We start from the raw sequence: 19,245 nt of genomic DNA on the forward strand, positions 1-19,245 counted from the left end.
TGTCTATTTTGTGCTCGGATAACGCCTGCAGTCAGAGCTGCATCTGAGGGCAAACTGGAAGCGACCCACCGTGGGTATCTGTAAAATGGGGAATGAGACTGTGAGCTCCATGTGGGTGAGAGATTGTGTCCCACCCGATTTGCTTGTATCCACCCCGATATGGTGCCTGGCACACAGTAACTATTCAACAAACAACACAGTTATTATTACTATTATTTACCACTTCGCTTTCTCTCCCTCCCAGCCCCCAAGCATTTGTGTACGTATCTGTAATTTTATTTATTTCTAACGACGTCTGCCTCCCCCACTCTAGACGGTGAGCTTCTCGTGGGCCGGGAATGTCAATGTTGATTACTGTAGCGTCTTCCCAAGCGCTTAGCACAGTGGTCTGCACACAGTAATCGCTTAAAAAATACGATTGATTGACCGATGGATAGTATTCCTAATAGGAAGTGTCTATTGTGTGCTCGGACAACGCCTGCAGTCAGAGCTGCATCTGAAGGCAAACTGGAAGCGACCGACCGTGGGTCAGGGGGCTACCGGCCTGATGCCGGCTGGGAGGAGGAGGAAGAGGGGGAGGGGGAGAGGAGGAGGAGGAGGGGGAAGGAAGGAAGGAAGGAAAAGGTCCTGCCCCAGCACACCTCAGGCGGCCAGGCGAGTCTCCGTCCCTGGACCTCCCCCTTTGCCCCAGGGCTTGCGGAGTGACTTTGGGGAAGCCACTTTGCTGACTCTCCCCATTCCGGGCTGCAGCCCATTCCCAGCCAGCTGGGCTGGGAAGTTCCCTGGCTCCGAGCAGGCCAGGGAGGGCTCCCGGGATCCGGGGCAGGCCCGGCTGCAGATCCTGGGAAGCTGAAGCTGAGCGATCGGCCGCTAACAGGTGATTCCACCAGAGCCCGGAGGCCGCTCCCTGCCTGGGCCGCCCCCACCCCGTCTCTTCCCAATCCCAGATCCCGCAGCTGCAGCCCCCTTTGTCCCCTCTCCAATCCCGGGTCCCGCAGCTGCAGCCCCTTTTCCCTCCCCAATCCCGGGGCTCCCAGATACAGCCCCCTCCCCAAGACGGGGTCCCGCAGCCGAAGCCCCCTTTCCCTTCCCAATCCGGAGTCCCACAGCTGCAGCCCCCTTTTCCCTTCCCAATCCCGGGGCTCTCAGGTGCAGCCCCCTCCCCCATCCCGAGGTCCCGCAGCTGCAGCTCCCTTTGCTTCCTCCCCAATCCCGGGGTCCCGCAGCTGCATCCCCCTTTTCCCTCCCCAATCCCGAAGCTCTCAGCTGCAGCCCCCTCCCCAATCCGGGGTCCCACAGCTGCAGCCCCCTTTGTCCCCTCCCCAATCCGGGCTCCCATAGCTGAAGCCCTCTTTCCCTTCCCAATCCGGAGGCTCTCAGCTGCAGCCCCCTCCTCAATCCCGGAGCTCTCAGCTACAGCCCCCTTTCCCTCCCCAGTCCCGGGGCTCACAGCTGCAGCCCCTTCCCCAATCCCGGGGCTCTCAACTCCAGCCCCCTCCCCAATCCCCGGGCTTTCAGCTACAGCTCCCTCCCCAATCTTGGAGCTCTCAACTCCAGCCCCTTCCCCAATCCGGGGTCAGCTCCTTTGGGCAGCTCCGGTCTGCAGCGGAAAGCTCCCGAGCTGCACAAAAGGGTGGGCGGCCTCCCCCTCCCCTAGCCCTGCCCCCGGCCCTGCCCCCGTGGCGCTCGGGCTGGGCTGAGCCGGTCCTGTCCTCGGTGTCGGGCTCCGGTGGTTCGGGCAGGCCCGGAGGGCGGTCTGGAGGCGGTGTCCGGAGATGGAGGAGGCGCAGCGGCCCCGCTCGCACACGGTGACCACCACCGCCAGCTCCGCCACCGACCACTTCTCCACCGCCAGCGCCAGCGGCAGCTTCGCCTACGATAAGGAATTCCTGCGCACCCTGCCCGGGATCCTCATCCTGGCCGAGATCGTGAGTACCCGCACCCCACCCCTGCCTGCCTTAGTTTCCCCCAGAAGCGTACCCGTCCAGAGGTGGGGGAGAGAGAAGACCCCCCCCCCCCACCGGCCCTGCCACTTGCCTTTTGTGTGACCTTGGGCAAGGCACTTAACTCCTCTGTGCCTCACCGACCTCCTCTATAAAATTGGACTGTGAGCCCCATGTGGGACAAACTGATGACTCCGGATCTACCCCAGCTCTTGGCACCTAGTAAACGCTTAACAAATATCATCATTAGTTATTATTAGAGACCAAACAAAAATGGGGACTGTGAGCCCCATGTGGGACAAACTGATGACCCCTGGATCTACCCCAGCGCTTGTCACATAGCAAACGCTTAACAAATACCATCATTAGTTCTTATTAGAGACCAATCAGTCTCCCCCCTACCACGCCCACAAAGAGCACAGGCTTGGGAGTCAGAAGTCGTGGGTTCTATTTCTGGCTCTGCCACTTGTCAGCTGGGTGACTTTGGGCAAGTCACTTCACTTCTCTGTGCCTCAGTGACCTCATCTGTCAAATGGGGATGAAGACTGTGAGCCCCACGTGGGATGTCCTGATTACCTTGTAGTAATAATAATGGTATTTGTTAAGCACTTACTATGTGCCAAGCACTATTCTAAGTATTGGGATAGATACAAGGTAATCAGGTTGTCCTACGTGGGGCTCAGTCCTAATCCCCATTTGATAGATGAGGTAACATGCACAGAGAAGTTAAGTGGCTTGCCCAAAGTCACCCAGCTGACAAATGGCAGAGCCAGAATTAGAACCCATGTCCTCTGGCTCCCAAGCCCATGCTCCTTCCACTAAGCCATGCTCCTTCTCTACCCCAGTGCTTAGAACAGTGCCTGGCACATTGTAAGCACTTAACAAATACCATAATTAGTATTATTATTAAAGACCAAGCAGTACCCCCACTGCCATTGCTCTTCCCTGGCTTTTGGCCTCATTCAGTCGTATTTATTGAACACTTACTGTGAGCAAAGCACTGTACTAAGAGCTTACAATTATGGTATTTGTTAAGCACTTGCTATGCACTGGGCACTATACTAAGGCTGGGGTGGATACAAGCAAATTGGGTTGGACATGGTTCCTGCCCCACGTGGGGCTCACAGTCTCAATCCCCATTTTACAGGTGAGGTAACTGAGGAGTTAATTGACTTGCTCAAGGTTAAACAGCAGATGTGGCAGAGCCAGGTTTAGAACCCAGGTCCTTCTGACTCCTAGACCCATGCACTATCCACTAGGCCACGCTGTCCTTCATCGGTCCTGGCTGGGACCTCCCAAACCCCCAAAGCCCACCTACAGGGAATTCCCGGCACCCCTCGGCCAGCCCTACCTTCAGGGTGACCCAAAAGACTGGGAGTCGGGACAGGTTCCCTCGGGCCACCAGAGCTTGCTCAGGATGGCTGACACCCAGTGCCAGTCTATCAGCCACCCAATAGATGGACACACATTTTCCTGCCTGCTCACCTGGGTGCCAGGAAGGTGGGACTCTTTCTCCCCATGACCTGGGCAAGGCATTCAACTCTTCGAAGGGGAAAGAGTGTGGGTGGAGGAAAAGGAAAAATCTAATCAATTGTCTTTAGTAAGAATTTACTGTGTGCAGAGGGTTGGACTAAGTGCTTGGGAGAGCACAATGTAATAGTCGGTAGACATGTTCCCTGCCCACAAGGAGCTTACAGCCCAGTGGGGGAGACTGACATTAAGTGTACAGGGTATAAAGATATGTACCTAAAAGTTGGAGTTGGGGGGGGGATGGCATAATGAAGAGAGATGAGCATTAGCCAGGGAAGTCTTTCTGGAGGAGTTGAGGTTTTTGTTTGTTTTAAGCAGTGCTTTGAAGATGGGGTGAGTGGTGGTCTGTTTCATATGAAGGAAAAGGGAGCGTATAAGCAGGGGGTTGAAATAGAGATGTAACTTGGTATTAGAGGAGTGTGTCCCTTAGAAGAGTGCTTAAGACAAACTGCTGAGCTGGCTAGGTAACACTTTTCTCAAAAGTGGACTTTGATTATTTTACTCTTGGCTGGATGGCTGGAATCAAATGGGTGTTCCCCTAAACACAACTTGGGGAGCTGTGGAGCAGGGAAGAACTATTAGCTCTCTTTTTCTTAATCCATGTAAGAGCCTACTCTGCCCACTTACTATTAGGAATTCCTGATACATTCTTTCCCTTTTAATTTAGTCCTCTTGATTAATGGTGCCCTGTCCCTTCACTATCTTTAGCTTTTTATTCTTCAGACTGTTTTGGTCCAGATCTGACTCTTCTCTCTCACTCCTCTGCTTCCTTCCTACTAAACAGGCTTGAAGAACCTGAATGAATTTTTGAGGGGTTCTAAGATGTTATCTGGCAAATTCTGCCTTGCCCTAAATAAAGAAATGATTCCCTGACATTGTATGCCTGTTTTAGTCCCTTAATTTAAAGGCCAAAACATGCAATCCCTCTCATTTTCAACACCAAACTATTCCTTGGCTTTTATTATGACTTTTTAAAATGAAATCTTGGTTCAGCTTTCCTATTTAAATAAAAAAAACAAACTGGGGACAGAGACAATGTGGCTTCTTTAAAGGGAAATCATGCCTCACTACCCTGCTGGAATTCTCTGAAGGGGTCAGTGAGCATGTGTCTAAAGGGAACCAATAGACACAATATATTCAGACTTTGAAAAGGCCATTGACAAGGTTTTACACCAAAGGCTGTTTTAAAAAGTGAGTAATTATGAGATTAGAGGGAATGTTCTGTCCTGGATCAAAAACTAGCCAAAAGGCAGGAAATAAAGGGTGGGGATAAATGGGCACTTTGGGACATGGAGATGTGTATGTAATGAGGCCTCCCGAGGGTGGGTGCTAGAATTGGTTTTATTTAACATAAGTGATCTGGAAGGAGTACACAGTTAAAGTGCCAAGTTTGCAGATGATATTAAGCTCTTCCAGGGTTGTGAAGTGCATCTGGATGGGGGAAAACTGCAGGAAGACTTCATAAAGCTGAATGGACTGAAAAGTGACAGATGCATTTTAAAGTGTGGAGACAGCCAAAAAAGTTAACTAATGATGGCCATCATCAAGGATGGCAGAGAGAGAAAGGTATGATTTGTCACTATATAGGCCTACACCTACAATATTGCAACAGTTCTGGTCACTGCATCTTGCGGAGGCTGCAATTTAGTTGGAAAAGATTGAGAAGGACACTCCACCTCTTTCAATCTGTTCTCATAAGGAAATTTCTGTAGTTCCCGATTACCTTATTGGCCTTCTCTAGCCCTATTAATAAGTCACTGCCAATATGAGTAGATTGAGTGTCTAGGTGTGGATAGGCCAAGGTTTTTGTTTCATGGTAGAACTATGCTTTTTATCTGGATTTTTATCCCTTTCCAGGTGAACTCAGCATTCAGTTGTCCTTTCTCATTACAGGCATATATTGCCCCAACAATTTAAAAGAGCAGTCAACAATGACTTGGATGATTACTGGTAGCTCTAAACTGGAGTGAAGCAGATGGAGATGGATTCATGGTGGCCTGGGGCTCTCCCTAAGTTTGGGGATAGAGAGATAATGATCAGAGGCAACATCCATCCTTCCCTCACCTGCATTCACTGGGGAGAAACCCATCCTGCTGTGCCAAAGCAAAGCCTGCCTTCCCAACTCTTAAAATACTGGAAAAGCTACAAATGACTTAGGTCTAGAAGTGGCCCTACTTGTAGTTGGAGGGGCCTCGGGACTACTCTATCAGTCATCCAACTGGATTACTGTGTCAGCCTTCTCTCTGATCTCCCATCCTCCTGTCTCTCCTTGCTCCATTCTATTCTTCATTCTGCTGCCCTGATCATCTTTCTACAGAAACGCTCTGGGCATGTCACTCCCCTCCTCAAAAACCTCCAGTGAACCTCTTACCTCACCTCCCTTCTCTCCTTCTACAGCTCACCCAGCACACTCCGTTCCTCTGCCACTCACCTCCTCACGGATCCTCGTTCACGCCTGTCCCGCCATCGACCCCTAGCCCACGTCCTTCCACTGACCTGGAATGCCCTCCCTCACATCTGCCATTCTAACTTTCTTCCCCTCTTCCAAGGATTACTGAGAGCTCACCTCCTCCAGGAGGCCTTCCCAGATTGAGCCCTCCCTTCCCCATTCCCCCTTCTCCTTCCCTCTGCTCCTCCTCCCCTCTCCATTCCCCCTTTTCCCTCCCTCTACTCTTCCCCCTTCTCCTCCCCACATCACTTGTGCATATTTGTATATATTTATTACTCTATTTTGTTAATGATCTATGTATATCTATGATTCTATTTATCTTGATGATATTGACACCAGACTATTTGTTTTGTTGTCTGTCTCCTGCGTTTAGACTGTGAGCCCTTTGTTGGGCAGAGACTGTCTCTGTTGCCAAATTGTATATTCCAAGGGCTTAGTACAGTGCTCTGCACATAGTAAGTGCTCAATAAATCTGATGGAATGAATGAATGGTATTTATAGAGTGCTTACCGCATGCAGGACAGTGTATTTATGGAGTGCTTACTGCGTGCAGGACAGTGTATTAAGTGTGTAAGATAGAGTGGGTCATCACAGTTCCCATCCTCAAGGAGCAAAAAGCCTAGTGGGAGAGACAGACATTAAAATAAATTTAGATAGGGGAAATTGCAGTGACACCCTCCCCCACTCTTACTGAACTATACTCTGACTCTTGTTACTTGAATTTCTGCTGAATTTCTGCTGAATTTATACTCTATTTCACTGTATGCTTTGTCCCTTTGATCCTTGCAGGTGCCAGTAGGCCAGGGAATGTCTCCTCCAGCCTAAACCTCCCTTTTGTCCCTATCCCTACCCCCACCAAATAACTAGTCCAGTTCCTTGCACATTAAAGCACTTATAGATTTTCCAAAACTACTTCTTCACACTTGCCATTTTTCTGTCCTTTCAGCTTCATGATCTTCCACCAGTTTATCTACATCTATACAACATGCCACCATCCAGAGAGCTTAATGTCATCTACATTCTGAGACTTCACAGCATATTCCCTCTGTGTAACATGTTTAACAAAGCCCCTACTTTTTTTTTCCCACCCCAACCCCCTGAGTCTCCTCAGTTTTTATCAGTGACAGCATTTTTTTCAATCTCATAATTATTTAATTTTTCAAAAAGGCTTTATTTTGGTTATTTTCAAATGCCAATATATCTATCAATTCCCTTCTGCCTACATATGCATGAATTCCATCAGGGGCAGTGAAGCATGATTTCCCCATTGAAAAATACCACTCGTTGGGGGGCATAGACAACATGGTCTCTTTAAGTACTCAATGACCCTAAATTTATCTACTCTATTAATGAGTCAGTGATATGTAATTACCTGAATCACTTCTGAAAATATTCCTAGAGATAGTAGTATTGGTATTCAGCTGCTTCTCAGGTACAGTGGCTGTTTAAAAATGCCTTGTGTGCTCTCACCTTTTGCAACTTTACCTTTCAAGTTATCAATCAGTTGAATTTATTTTTCATACAGTATTTAAGCACTGTTTTTGTGCCAGGCACTGTACTAAGCACTGGGTAGATACACGGTAATCAGGTTGGACACTGTCTATGTCCCACATGGAGCTCACAGTACTAATCCCCACTTTACAGATGAGGTAACTGAGGCCCAGAGAAGTGAAATGACTTGCCTAAGCTCACACAGCAGCCAAATGGCTGAGTTGGGCTTAGAACCCAGGTTCTTTTGATTCCCAGTCCTGTGTTCTATCTTCTAGGCCACACTGCTGCTCAACACTCACTGAGACAGTATGTGCTTTACTGAGCACTTACTGTGTGCAGAACCCTATACTAAGCATTTGGGAAAGCACTGTGCAACAGAGTTGGTAGATGAGTTCCCTCCCCACAGTGAGCCTCACAATCTCAGAAATCTTGAATAGATGCCTTAAGTTTCTAGTGATTTTGGTTGCACTTTGAGTTTATAAAGTTAGTCTAAAATAACTTGTCTGGTCACCACAATTTGATCCCGTGTTTTTAAGTTACCATGAGGAGGTAGTATCTTAGTAATAGCAGTGATGGTTGAACTCAAATTCATTAGGTCTCTTGGTTATTTCCTTTTTAGCCCTGAATGAGTCTTCCACCAGTAAGATAGTATCAGAGGGTGACTTTTGCATCCTATCTGTTCTGTGTTTAGTCTGTTTTTTTCAGTAGAGTACAAGATCCTTATAGGCAGATAATGTGTCACTTTGTGGCTTCATACTTCCCAAACGTTTGGTATATTGCACCAAGGTGGTGCTCAATAAATATTACAGTGGTTGGAGATAGAATGCTAAAATAGGTGAGTCTTTTGTCTGATTCAGAAAGGGCACTTCTTGCATGTGTTTGCTTAAGTTCTTCTGAATGGTATGTATGATGCTGCAATCTGTTTGACCTGAGTTTTTGGCTCAGGCAAGTATACTGGACTTTCTCCCATTAGGGAGAATGTCTTATTCTGTGAATTAACTCCTGTCCCTAAGCTGAGTCCTTCTTCCCTATCCTCTCTTTTCTCTCACTTTACTTCATTTTGAAATCTTTGTTCTGCCCAAGCAAGGAAAAAAGGGGAAGGCTGCATAGCATTTCTTAGATAAGACCCTGAGAGAAATGTTTGATTAACTAACTTGACTGTCCAAGAAGTCCAGTTGGCATGGGGAAAGAATAATAGAACTCCATTTGAAGACAAAGGAGTTTTGTCATGATACTGCTACATAGTGGGTGGGTTATAACGTTTGTAAATTTCAATTTCATTAGGTATTATGATGCTAGATTAACTTTCCCTTGGTTGTATTATGTGTTGTCTAAGGGTTTAACAATGTAGATAAAATAAACAAATCATGAAATATCCAAAACACAAACATCAAACACTTAATCCCTCTTTGCAAGTTCATGGAAAAGTGTAATTTGGTAACTGAAAATCGAAGTCACAGATTTTTTTTGTGTAGTTAAACCTAGTGATTAGTGCAAAATAGGATAATGGGGTAAGATAACAATCAAGTAGACTTATCGAAAGTAAGTTGCAACATTTTAGTGTAAGGGAAATTGGAAAGGGCAACTGGAATCCAGAATCACTTGTCTTTTCCTGCTTAGAAGCAGCGTGGCCTAGTGGAAAGAGCATAGGGCCGGAAGTCAGGGGACCTGGGTTCTAATCCCAGTTATGCCACTTGCCTGCCAGGTGATGTTGGGCAAGTCATTACTCTGTGCCTCAGTTTCCTCATCTGTAAAATGGGATTCAATACCTGTTCTCCCTCCTGCTTAGATTGTGAGCCCTAGGTGGGGACAGAGAGCGTGTTCAAACATTATCTTGAAACTTCCCCCAGTGTTTAGAGCTTGGCACAAAGTAAGCACTTAAATATTAATGCTATTATTGTTATCATTAATGAGAACCTAGAGAGTGTTCACTGCAGGGTATGGTAGGCATGTGCTTTTTTATAAGGGGCATGTCAGATCCTTTAGCATTTATAGAGGAAAAACAGGACTGGCTTCAGATATTTATGTGCCCCAAGACAGGAGAAAAGTTGGCCCAGATGACAATGACTGCTGACCCTAGGGGTTGTTGATGGAACTGTTGACAGGGCTGTGGGAGTGTGAAACCTTGTGTCCAGCACCCCAGCTGGCTCTGACCACAGAGCTCCTCCCCCTCTGCACATTGTAAGTTGCTGGGGCAAGTGCTGTGTGGGTTGGCATGGGCCTGCCACCCTCCCTCCATCCCACTACTGTGCCACCCTCTCTCGCAACCTACTCCAGTGCCCCTGGGCTGGTGGGGAGAAGAGAGCCTGGGGTTATCCAACCCTGAAATCACATTACTGTGTTGTCCACTTGCCTTGCCTGGGATGGGGACAGCCGGTGATGGGGACCAGATTGACTCTGAGGGGAAGCAGATCAGGTCACCCAAGTCTCAGTCCCAGACTGGCAGGGGCTGGCTAGAGGCAGTGGGTGGTTTTTGGCAAGAATAGACACAGGAAGCCCTGTGAGTCACCCCCGATTTATCACCCTACCTCTGCTGCTTCTGAGCAATGGAACAAGCAGTCCTGTTGTCAGTGGTGCCCAGCATGAACTGTGGATAGAGCATGGGTCTGTAAAATGGGGATTAAGATTGTGAGACCTGTGTGGGTAGTGTGTCCAACCCAATTATCTTGTATCTACCCCAGCACTTAGAACAGTCCCTGGCACATAGTGAGTGCTTAACAAATATTATTATTATTATTACCTAAAGAGATGGCCAAACATACATTTCTCTAGTAGATTAGTTCATCATTTAGCAGGGTACCACGTGGAGTAGCAAAAGATCCCTATAAAAAAAAAAAACACCAAAAACTAAATGAGGCTGCTACCTATGTGACACAGGGCTTTAGTGCAGTGCTAAGCTCTACTGTGGCTGATCCTTACCTCACTCAGAGGTCCTGCAGTCATACTATGCAATGCTTTAGCATTCACAGGATTTCTATACAAATAATTGATTGCCACACTTGGAAACTGAGCATCCCCTCTAAAAGAATCTAAGAAAGATTGAGACAATTCCCAAGTTCTTTCCAACAGGATCTTTGTTGACTATTGTGCCCCTGAATGGGACTCATGGATTGCAGATTAGGTTGCTTGAGCTGGTCTCTGGTGGAAGTGGACTTGGGAAAGTGTGATAGAACTAAGACAGCAGTCTCAAGTTCCTCTTTTTCTTCTCCCATCCTTTCCTCCCTCCCCTGTGTGGGGGTTGCAAAAAAGTGGGGGCAATTTTGAGCAGTATTTTTAATCCAGTGGATGACCTTTTGGGGAGGGGAAAATGCTACTTCTCAAAATGAGTAGAGCATGCCCATGGCTAGCTCAGTTTTTGGTAAGAACCACTTCTGTCTTGATGGGAAATCAGCTTCCTATGTGATCATGCCCTACCAAATATATTCATAACTTTCCTCCTATCATTCTTGTCACATATAATCTAAATACTTCATTTTTGAAAGAAAAGTAGCATTTTAAAACTTGGACTATTATTACATTGCATCTCAGAGTGAACATATATTTCATCCAGACTTAGTAACAATTTTTAGATTCAGAAATGACTGTGAGGCTCCAGCTGTATTCCAGGGTTCTAAAAGATGGACGACTGCTGTCTGTTGCACAACTACTGACTTGAGAAATTGGCCATCATTGTTTGCCGCCTCCTTAATTGCCCAGTATTGCTGGGAGGTGTCCTTTGGCAGCTGCTGAATGTATTATATCTTCAGAGATTGCATTTTCTTCCCAAAGGAAAGCTAGAAACATATTCTTTCTGAAGTTGTTGGGTGGCTTAAGTGGGAGTAGGGAATTAAACCTGCACTACTGACTCATGGTGAAACTACATGGTACTGCAATAACTACTCCCTGCTCCAGCCATTCCTAAATGAGAAGAACAGCATTCAGTATTCCTGTATCTGAACATGTATTACCCATTTTCTCATGAAGTGCTTCAATCAATCAAATGGTATTTATTGGATGCTAACTGTTTGCAGTGTACTGCGTGCTAAGTGCTTGGGAAAGAAAGTACTATTGAGTTGGTAGGACCTTTCAGAGGGAGAGTCAGACATGAAAATTAAATTACAGATAGGAGAAATGGGTGAGAATAAGGATATGTATATAAGTGCTGGGTTGGGAGCAAATATCAAATGCTGAGGGCACAAATATGAGTGAATAGGCATCACAGTGGAGGGCAAGTTGGAGGAATGAGGGCTTAATCAGGAAAGGCCTTTTAAAGGAGATTTTAAAATTATTATTTTTCTTTTTAGGAGGGCTTTGAAGGTGGGGGAGGGTGATGGACTGTCAGATATGAAGAGGGAGGGGTTTCCAGGCCAGAGGGAGGACATGGGCAAGGTGTCGGTAGTGGGACTGAAAGCTCATTATGGGCAGTGTTCCTGTGTGCTAATTCTGTTGCACTATACTCTCCCAAGCACTTAATGCAGTTCTCTGCACAGAGTACCTGCTCAAATAACATTGAGTGGGTTGGCATTAGAGGAGCAGAGTGGGTGGGCTGAGTTTTAGGAGGTAAGAAAAGGTGAGCTGTATACTGATGGCTGTTGGAAGAATTGGTGGCCTTCCTGGGAATCAACCTTTTTATATGTGTTTGTCTTAGCTGGAGAGAAAAGCTGGGAGTGGTTCTTAGCAGTACTGCCCTGGCCACAGTAAGCCACATTTGATGACAGGTGACTCCCCCAAATCTTTTTCAGTACAAATTTCTGGGCAGAGGACTCCCAAACCACTTTCTGCACATCACCTCCTTTCAGCCAGAAGCAACTGCCTGGATGGGTAGATTTGTCTTGTAAGACTACCAGAAATTTTTCCCCTCAAAATCCAGGGGCACAATTTCAAATCTTGCAAAAATACCTCCTTTGCATTGTCATATTACTTTTGAGATGTGGTAAAATAGTACTGGCATCTCCTGAAAGGGCATAAATCCTACAGGGTCCTGTATTGGATTAATAGGGATCCATGGTGCAGGGAACTAGGTCCATACCTCCCAAGGTGATCTAGTGCAGTTGGTTTAGGGATTAGAGTATATGTCCTGGAAAACAGGACTTGAATAGTCCTGGTTTTGGGGAAGGATCAAAGACAAGAGAAAAGTAGGTGGTTCATCCTTGAGGGGCAAATGGGCACATCACTAGTTCTGTTGTATGTGCAGCTTCTGGTGTGTTTGGTTCCCATATTTTGACAGCTCCACATATGACCCTTTGATGCCTTCAAAAGGTAGCCTCATTAGCTGTTCTGCTTGTGTGCTTACAAGGGCCCTATTTGCTTTCATTTTACCTCTCCCCACCCCCTTTCTCCTCCCCCTAGGTGCGGTGATTAACATTTCCATAGCTATAATAAGTTATAATAATTCTCTAATGCCAGCTGTACCATGTATGTGGAAAATAAAATGGTGACTTGAATGATCTGAGCTGAACTCTAGTACTATGCACAGGCTTTGAGCCTTACGATTGACATGTAATCAGCCTTATACAAGTACATTAGGAGAATATTAGTTAATAAGCCCCTGGGACAAAGGTAGGGGTAGAATATGTTCTCCACATCTACTTTCTCTTAGCAGTATGACAGCTTCTAGTACCTTGACTTACAAGTGCTTTATGGACTGGCAGCCTTAAACACTGGTATATGGCAGAAGCTCAAGTTTTATGGCTCAATTTTCTCACTACTACATTACTTTGACACTAATCAAAATTACTCTTTCAATGTACTTATTGGTACCATAGCTTTGTCCAATTTTAACACTTATTCACTCATTGCTTTGAAAAGACATTTGTTCTATAGCTTCCTGACTGCTATTCTGTTGAACATAAAAAAAAAATTTGTGTAGTCATCTATATCATCTGGGCATTTCCTGAATAGCCCACTAAAACAGTAGACAAACCTACTATCCACTAGAAACACTTCCTCAACTTTTCTGAGCCCAAACTATTACCAAAACATTTTTTAAATCTTAGCACCAAGAATGTGGTGGGTTTGAAACCACAAAAAAGAAACACTTTTTTTCATAACAGCTAGAAAGATTTGGCATTTGTTGCCATGAGTTTGTGGGGGCAGGAATTACCAAAAGATTCAAGGAGGTTTTGGATAAATTAATTAATGGCTATAATAGAAATATTAGAGCTGGCAGGTGGTACCTTCCTGGTTATGAAAATATAAGAACAAATATCATGCTCTGAATGCTTAGCTGGATGGGCCATTGGTCTGGCCCATTATGGTATTTCTTAGATAAATAGGATCTTAGCTGAGTAAATGAGCATTTTTCTTCTTAGTCCAGCAGATACAGGGAACATACTATGGAAAGGTGCTGCTGACAGTGGGACCTAATCCATTAATATGACTGTAACTAATGTAAGTTCCTCCCCCAATAGATCACTAAGAGCAGAGACAGCATCTTCTACCTTTATTGTATGCTCCCGGTGGCCTAGTACAGTGCTCTGCACATAGTAGATGCTCAATAAATACCAATGATGAGTAGGGCCCATTTTATAATCCTTTTAACCTGCTATGTGATCACTGCATGAGGGCTTCTCCAAAGCTAAGGGTGTTATCAGATGGCACAATATCTTCGGTCACCTGTTTCATAAGTGATTACATTAAGGTTTGGAGAGGAGGAGGAAAAGAATGGCCTAATGCTGGCAGGATATATACTTGGACTGTCAGTGGTAGTAGTAATGAAGGGCTGGGCTAGGCCACACAAAAGCTCATCTTGCCTGATCTCCAAGTTTCCAATAGCAAGAGGGCCCGGCAGCAGAAAACAGCTGCAGCGTGGTTGTGGAAAGGGATGTCTCTGAGAACCCACTCTGTAGCAGACACTGCTGGACCTGTCTCCCTCGAGTGAGAGAGGATGGATGGAGGGACTCAAGACCTGGGTGGGGAGGAGTCTTTTTTCTGGATCTTATTAATGTCCACTGGCTCTTTAGTCACATTCATAACAAAGTGTAGCCCTGTGCATGTGCCTAATGCTCCTGTAAAGAACCTCACCAAAAAATTTCTTCCAGCCTACCCCTAACCAAGACACTTCTTTCTAAGTCTGCCCTCTCGAAACTGAGGAACAAGAGCCTCCAGTATTGGAGGGGTACAGGGCGTCCCACATTCATCCTGCACTTTGAGGCATTGCGGAGTGTGGGGGTCTTCTTGTTTTCATAGATGCCTTAGCACCAGGGAGTGGGTTTTTTTTTGTAAAGATATAAAAGACCCCTGGAGAGGCCCTCCCCCGACCCCCAACCCAGAGCGATTCGGCATTTGATCAACCCATTCACATAAAGAGGAATTCAGTTCAGTCCAGCCAGCAGAGGGCAGAGGATCCTCAAGAGAGCTAGCCATCACAGGGTGGAATAAATTATAACAGCTTTCAGATGACCTGCGAGTGAAGCAATCAATCAAACAATGATAATTGAGTTTTTACTATGTGCAGAGCATTGCACTAAGCACTTGGGAGCAGCATGGCCTAATGGAAATTGCACAAGGTGGGGAGTCAGTGGACCTAGGTTCTACCCCTAGCTCTGCCCCTTGTCTGCTGTGTGACCTTGAGCAAGTCACTTTACTTCTCTGTGTCTCAGTTCCCTCATCTGTAAAATGAGAATTAAGACTGTGAGCTCCATGAGACATATGTACTGTGTCCAACTTCATTACCTTGTAATCTACTTCAGCACTTAGTACAGTGCCTGGCACATAGTAAGCACTTAAGCACCTCGATTATTATTGGAAAGCAAGTAAACACATCCCTGCCCTCAAGGATCTTACAATCATATTATTTCGACACAGTTCCTCTGCAAGAAAAAAATCTCCATAAATTTTTCTAAAGAGTTTCCTGGTGTGTACAAAGCCAGGATGGATAGGATCAACTCTTTCTAGATGATTTCTTTAGGAATCAGAAGACCTTTTACTGTCAGGCCACCTTACCTTCTCACAGGAAAAAATTGTTCAACAGTAAATTCAATTTGAAGAGTGTTTAAGTACTGTTACAAAAGGTCTGTTGTACTGCTTTCCAGGCTGAGGGCCCTCCCTTTAAGAACTAGCACTGGGGGTTGGTTGCTCTCTTCCTAATGACTCTCTTCTCCCTCTACATGCCAGCTTGTGCACTCTGTTCCTCTTCAGCTAACCTATTCACTGGGCCACTTTATCTTCTCTCCTGCCACTGACCTCTTGTTTAAACCATTTCCCCTGCTTGAAATTCCTCCCTACTTCAAATCCCCTCACCCATCTTCGAAGTCCTTTGAAAATCATATCTCCAAGAAGCCTTTCCTGATTAATTTCTACAGTGGAGTTAGAGAGCCTAGGTTCTAATCCAAGTTCCCCAATTTCTGCTGTGCCAAGTCACCTAAACTTCTATGTGCCTCAGTTCCCTCATCCACAGAATGGAGACTTAATACCTGATTATCTTGTATCTAAAATATTTGTGGTGTTGAAGTGTTTACTATGTGCCAAGTACTGTACTAAGTGCTGGGGTAGATATAAGGTAATCAGGTCTCACAAGGGGCTCAAGGTCGAAGTAGAAGGGCTCCACGTATAGAATTCCCATTCTGCAGATGAGGGAACTGAAGCCCAGAGAAGTTAGCTGACTTTCCCAAGGTCATGAAGTAAGTGACTGAGCTGGCATTAGAACCCCAGACCTCTGATTCCTAGACCTGCCCTCTTTCCAGTAGGCCAGGGAACATGTCTTCCAACTCTGTGCTCTCCCAAGTGCTTAGTACAGTGCTCTGCACACAGTAAGTGCTCAAATACCATTGATGATGACAGGCCATGCTGCATATCAGCCCTTAGGACAATGTTTGGTACATAGTAAGTGTTGAACAAATACCACTCTCTTCTCAGCTTGTGAGAATTGGAGCATGTACATATGATCCCTGGAAATCTTTTTACTTGTGAATATGAAGAATGAGTTGATATGGTTTTCTTCACTTGTTTTCCTCCCCATGAAAGGAAGGGCAATTAGGACAGTAGTATTGGAGTGATTTGAGTAAAATTATTTGGCAAAAGTGACCTGGTAGAGGTTGAATAATCAAAGCACTTACTGTATGCAGAGCACCGTACTAACCTTGGGAGAGTACAATACAACAGAGTTCATTGACACATTCACTGCCCACAGTGAGTTTACAGTCTAGGGAATAAGCACTGCTTTAGGGTAAAAGTGTACTGTACTTCATAGCAATTATCCTGGAACCATTTAACTCCTGAATATCAACGTAAAGCTTTTGGCCAGTTCTGATTAAATGTTCTGATGAGAGGGATATCTAAAATCTTGTTTCCCTCTAAAGGAACCTAAAGGTAGCTATTAAGTCTTAGTTTCAAAGGATGGTTTTTTAGTGGTATTTGTTAAACACTTTCTAGGTGCCAGGCACTCTACTAAAGCACTAGGGTAGATTCAAGTAAGCTGGTTGGACACAATCTGGGTCCCACTTGCGGCTCACACTGTTTTAATCCCCAATTTATAGATGATGTAATTGAGGCCAGAGAAGTGAAGTGACTTGCCCAAGGTCACCCAGCAGACAAGTGGCAGAGCCAGTAGTCACCCAGCTCCTTCTGATTCCCAGGCCTGTGCTCTATCCACTAGGCCATGGTGCTTCTCTAATGCTTCTTTAATGCTGGTTTTCTCCACAGTGACATAAAGAAACCCAAAGTTTAATATCTAGTTTATTTTTCAGTGGATTTGGTATCCCTACTAAACTTAAAACACCTTTTTTTAAAATCTTTTATAAAACTACATTTGGGCAGTGGGAGGAAAAGTGAATCTGAAATAGGAATAAAGTTCCACTTTATGCAATGCTTTGGTGACAAGTACACTGAATAGACTCTTCATATCCCGCATAGCCCTCTAGGATTCCTATCACTGTTGTTCCTAGTCCTGCTGTCTCCAAAGCTGTGAATTTTCACGTTGAATTGGATATAGGTTTCCTTGGGAACAAACAAGAAAAGGGACTTCACAGAATGGTAGCTGGTGCTCTCAGTTCAGACAAACAATAGTAGGTGAGATGGAAATATAAGGTAAAACTGGAAGACCTTTTCTTACCTGAAAAAGCACTCTTTAAAGGTGCACTTACCAGCAGGCTATCAAGATAGAAACTCTAGCTCTTGAAAGTTCCCCGGTTTCTGAGCCAGAGAGGGGGAAGTCATGCCAAAAAGCTATGCAGACTCCGGGGTGACTGAGGTGTTTTTGATGGCTCCAACCCCTAGAGACCAAAAGCAGCTGCTTGTCTTTAGATAATACTCTGCATCATTACTAAATATTTTACCTATCATGGCTCAAACCTCAACCCAATCCTGAAAATTAGTATATGCCCTGGATTTGGAAGAAATCATGTTGGGGACCAGTAAGACTTGAAATACATATTAACAAATAGCTATTCTTAGCAAAGATTTATAGACCACATTCTGCTTTATTCATTCATTCAATAGTATTTATTGAGCACTTACTATGTGCAGAGCACTGTACTAAGTGCTTGGAATGTACAAATCGGCAACAGATAGAGACAATCCCTTCCCATTGCCGGGCTTACAGTCTAATCGGGGGAGACCAGATAAAAACAATAGCAATAAATAGAATCAAGAGGATGAACATCTCATTAAAACAATAGCAATAAATAGAATCAAGGGGATGTACCATCCATTAACAAAATAAATAGGGTAATGAAAATATATACAATTGAGTGAACGAGCACAGTGCTGAGGGGAAGGGAGAGGGGGAGGAGCAGAGGGAAGGGGGGAAAAGAGGGCTTAGCTGAGGGGAGGTGAGGGGGGGTAGAGAGGGGAGCAGAGGGAAAAGGGGGGAAGCTCAGTCTGGGATGGCTCTTGGAGGAGGTGAGCTTTAAGTAGGGTTTTGAAGAGGGGGAAGAATTAGTTTGTGGAGGTGAGGAGCGGAGGGCATTCCAGGACAGCGGGAGGACGTGGCCCAGGGGTCGACGGCGGGATAGGCGAGAACGGGGGTCGGTGAGGAGGTGGGCGGCAGAGGAGCGGAGCGTGCGGGGTGGGCAGTAGAAAGAAGGGAGGAGAGGTAGGAGGGGGCAAGGTGATGGAGAGCCTTGAAGCCTAGAGTGAGAAGTTTTTGTTTCGTGCGGAGGTTTATAGGCAACCACTGGAGGTTTTTAAGAAGGGGAGTGACTTGGCCAGAGCGTTTCTGCAGGAAGATGAGCCCGAAGATGCTGTAGCCCATCTTCCTCTTTTTATCCCCTCCTTAACTGTCATGAAGTGATGTCTATCTTTGTCCCTCTTTCTCTTGAGCTCTTGGGTTCTTGTTTGAAAACTCTTTTTTTTTTAATTTTAAGATTTATCACTTGAGTTTTGGACCTCCTTTTTGATATTTTCTTTGCCCATTATCCCTTCGCTGGGCTATCTTTTCATATAGAGGCAGATTAATTTTTTCCCAAACCTTAAGCAGCCAGATTCCATAGAAGAGTTCATGATCCAGTCAACTGAAGTTTAGTACCCTCTTTTATATGGAGGTTTTATTTGTTTTTTTTCCAAAACCTGCCTCTATCTTCCCTCTCTTCCACCCTAACCCCCAATCTTTTTCATTTCTCTCTAGTCTCTCCCTAGTGATCTACCTCTCTGCCAGCTTTTCTTAAGTAGCTGCTGCCAAATGTGTAAACTGTATATTAATGCAGGAGTCTACATAGACTACCCTGGAATCCTGTAACAGCTTTGCCCCGGGGGTGACATTATTATTAAAGACTGATAATGATTTTCACCCCAGTGCATCTAGGGCAGTAGTGTTCAGAGTGGAAAAAATCTAATGTCCATGGCAACAACTAGCCTCTCATTTCAGCCTTGAGGATAGGTAAACATTTGCAGAAGGATTTACTCACCTTTAGGCTT

At 45.4% G+C, this 19,245-nt stretch overlaps 1 protein-coding gene across 2 annotated transcripts in view; it reads left to right on the forward strand.

Moving 5' to 3' along the window:
• Window positions 1-789: 789 nt before the first annotated feature.
• The window catches only part of CMTM8 (CKLF like MARVEL transmembrane domain containing 8), a 53,868-nt gene continuing 35,412 nt past the window's right edge, over window positions 790-19,245 (forward strand). Inside the window, exons 1-2 of one of the 2 annotated variants that reach the window (XM_029070096.1) lie at window positions 790-877; window positions 1,743-1,928. In XM_029070096.1, coding sequence (XP_028925929.1) covers window positions 1,776-1,928 — 153 coding nt within the window. In that variant the 5' untranslated portion in view covers window positions 790-877; window positions 1,743-1,775. Of the gene's footprint in view, window positions 878-1,434; window positions 1,929-19,245 lie in introns of those variants that run through there. The other variant, XM_029070095.1, reaches the window with a different exon arrangement.

The sequence above is a fragment of the Ornithorhynchus anatinus genome, chromosome 8, assembly GCF_004115215.2.
Source record: "Ornithorhynchus anatinus isolate Pmale09 chromosome 8, mOrnAna1.pri.v4, whole genome shotgun sequence".
NCBI lineage: Eukaryota > Metazoa > Chordata > Mammalia > Monotremata > Ornithorhynchidae > Ornithorhynchus > Ornithorhynchus anatinus.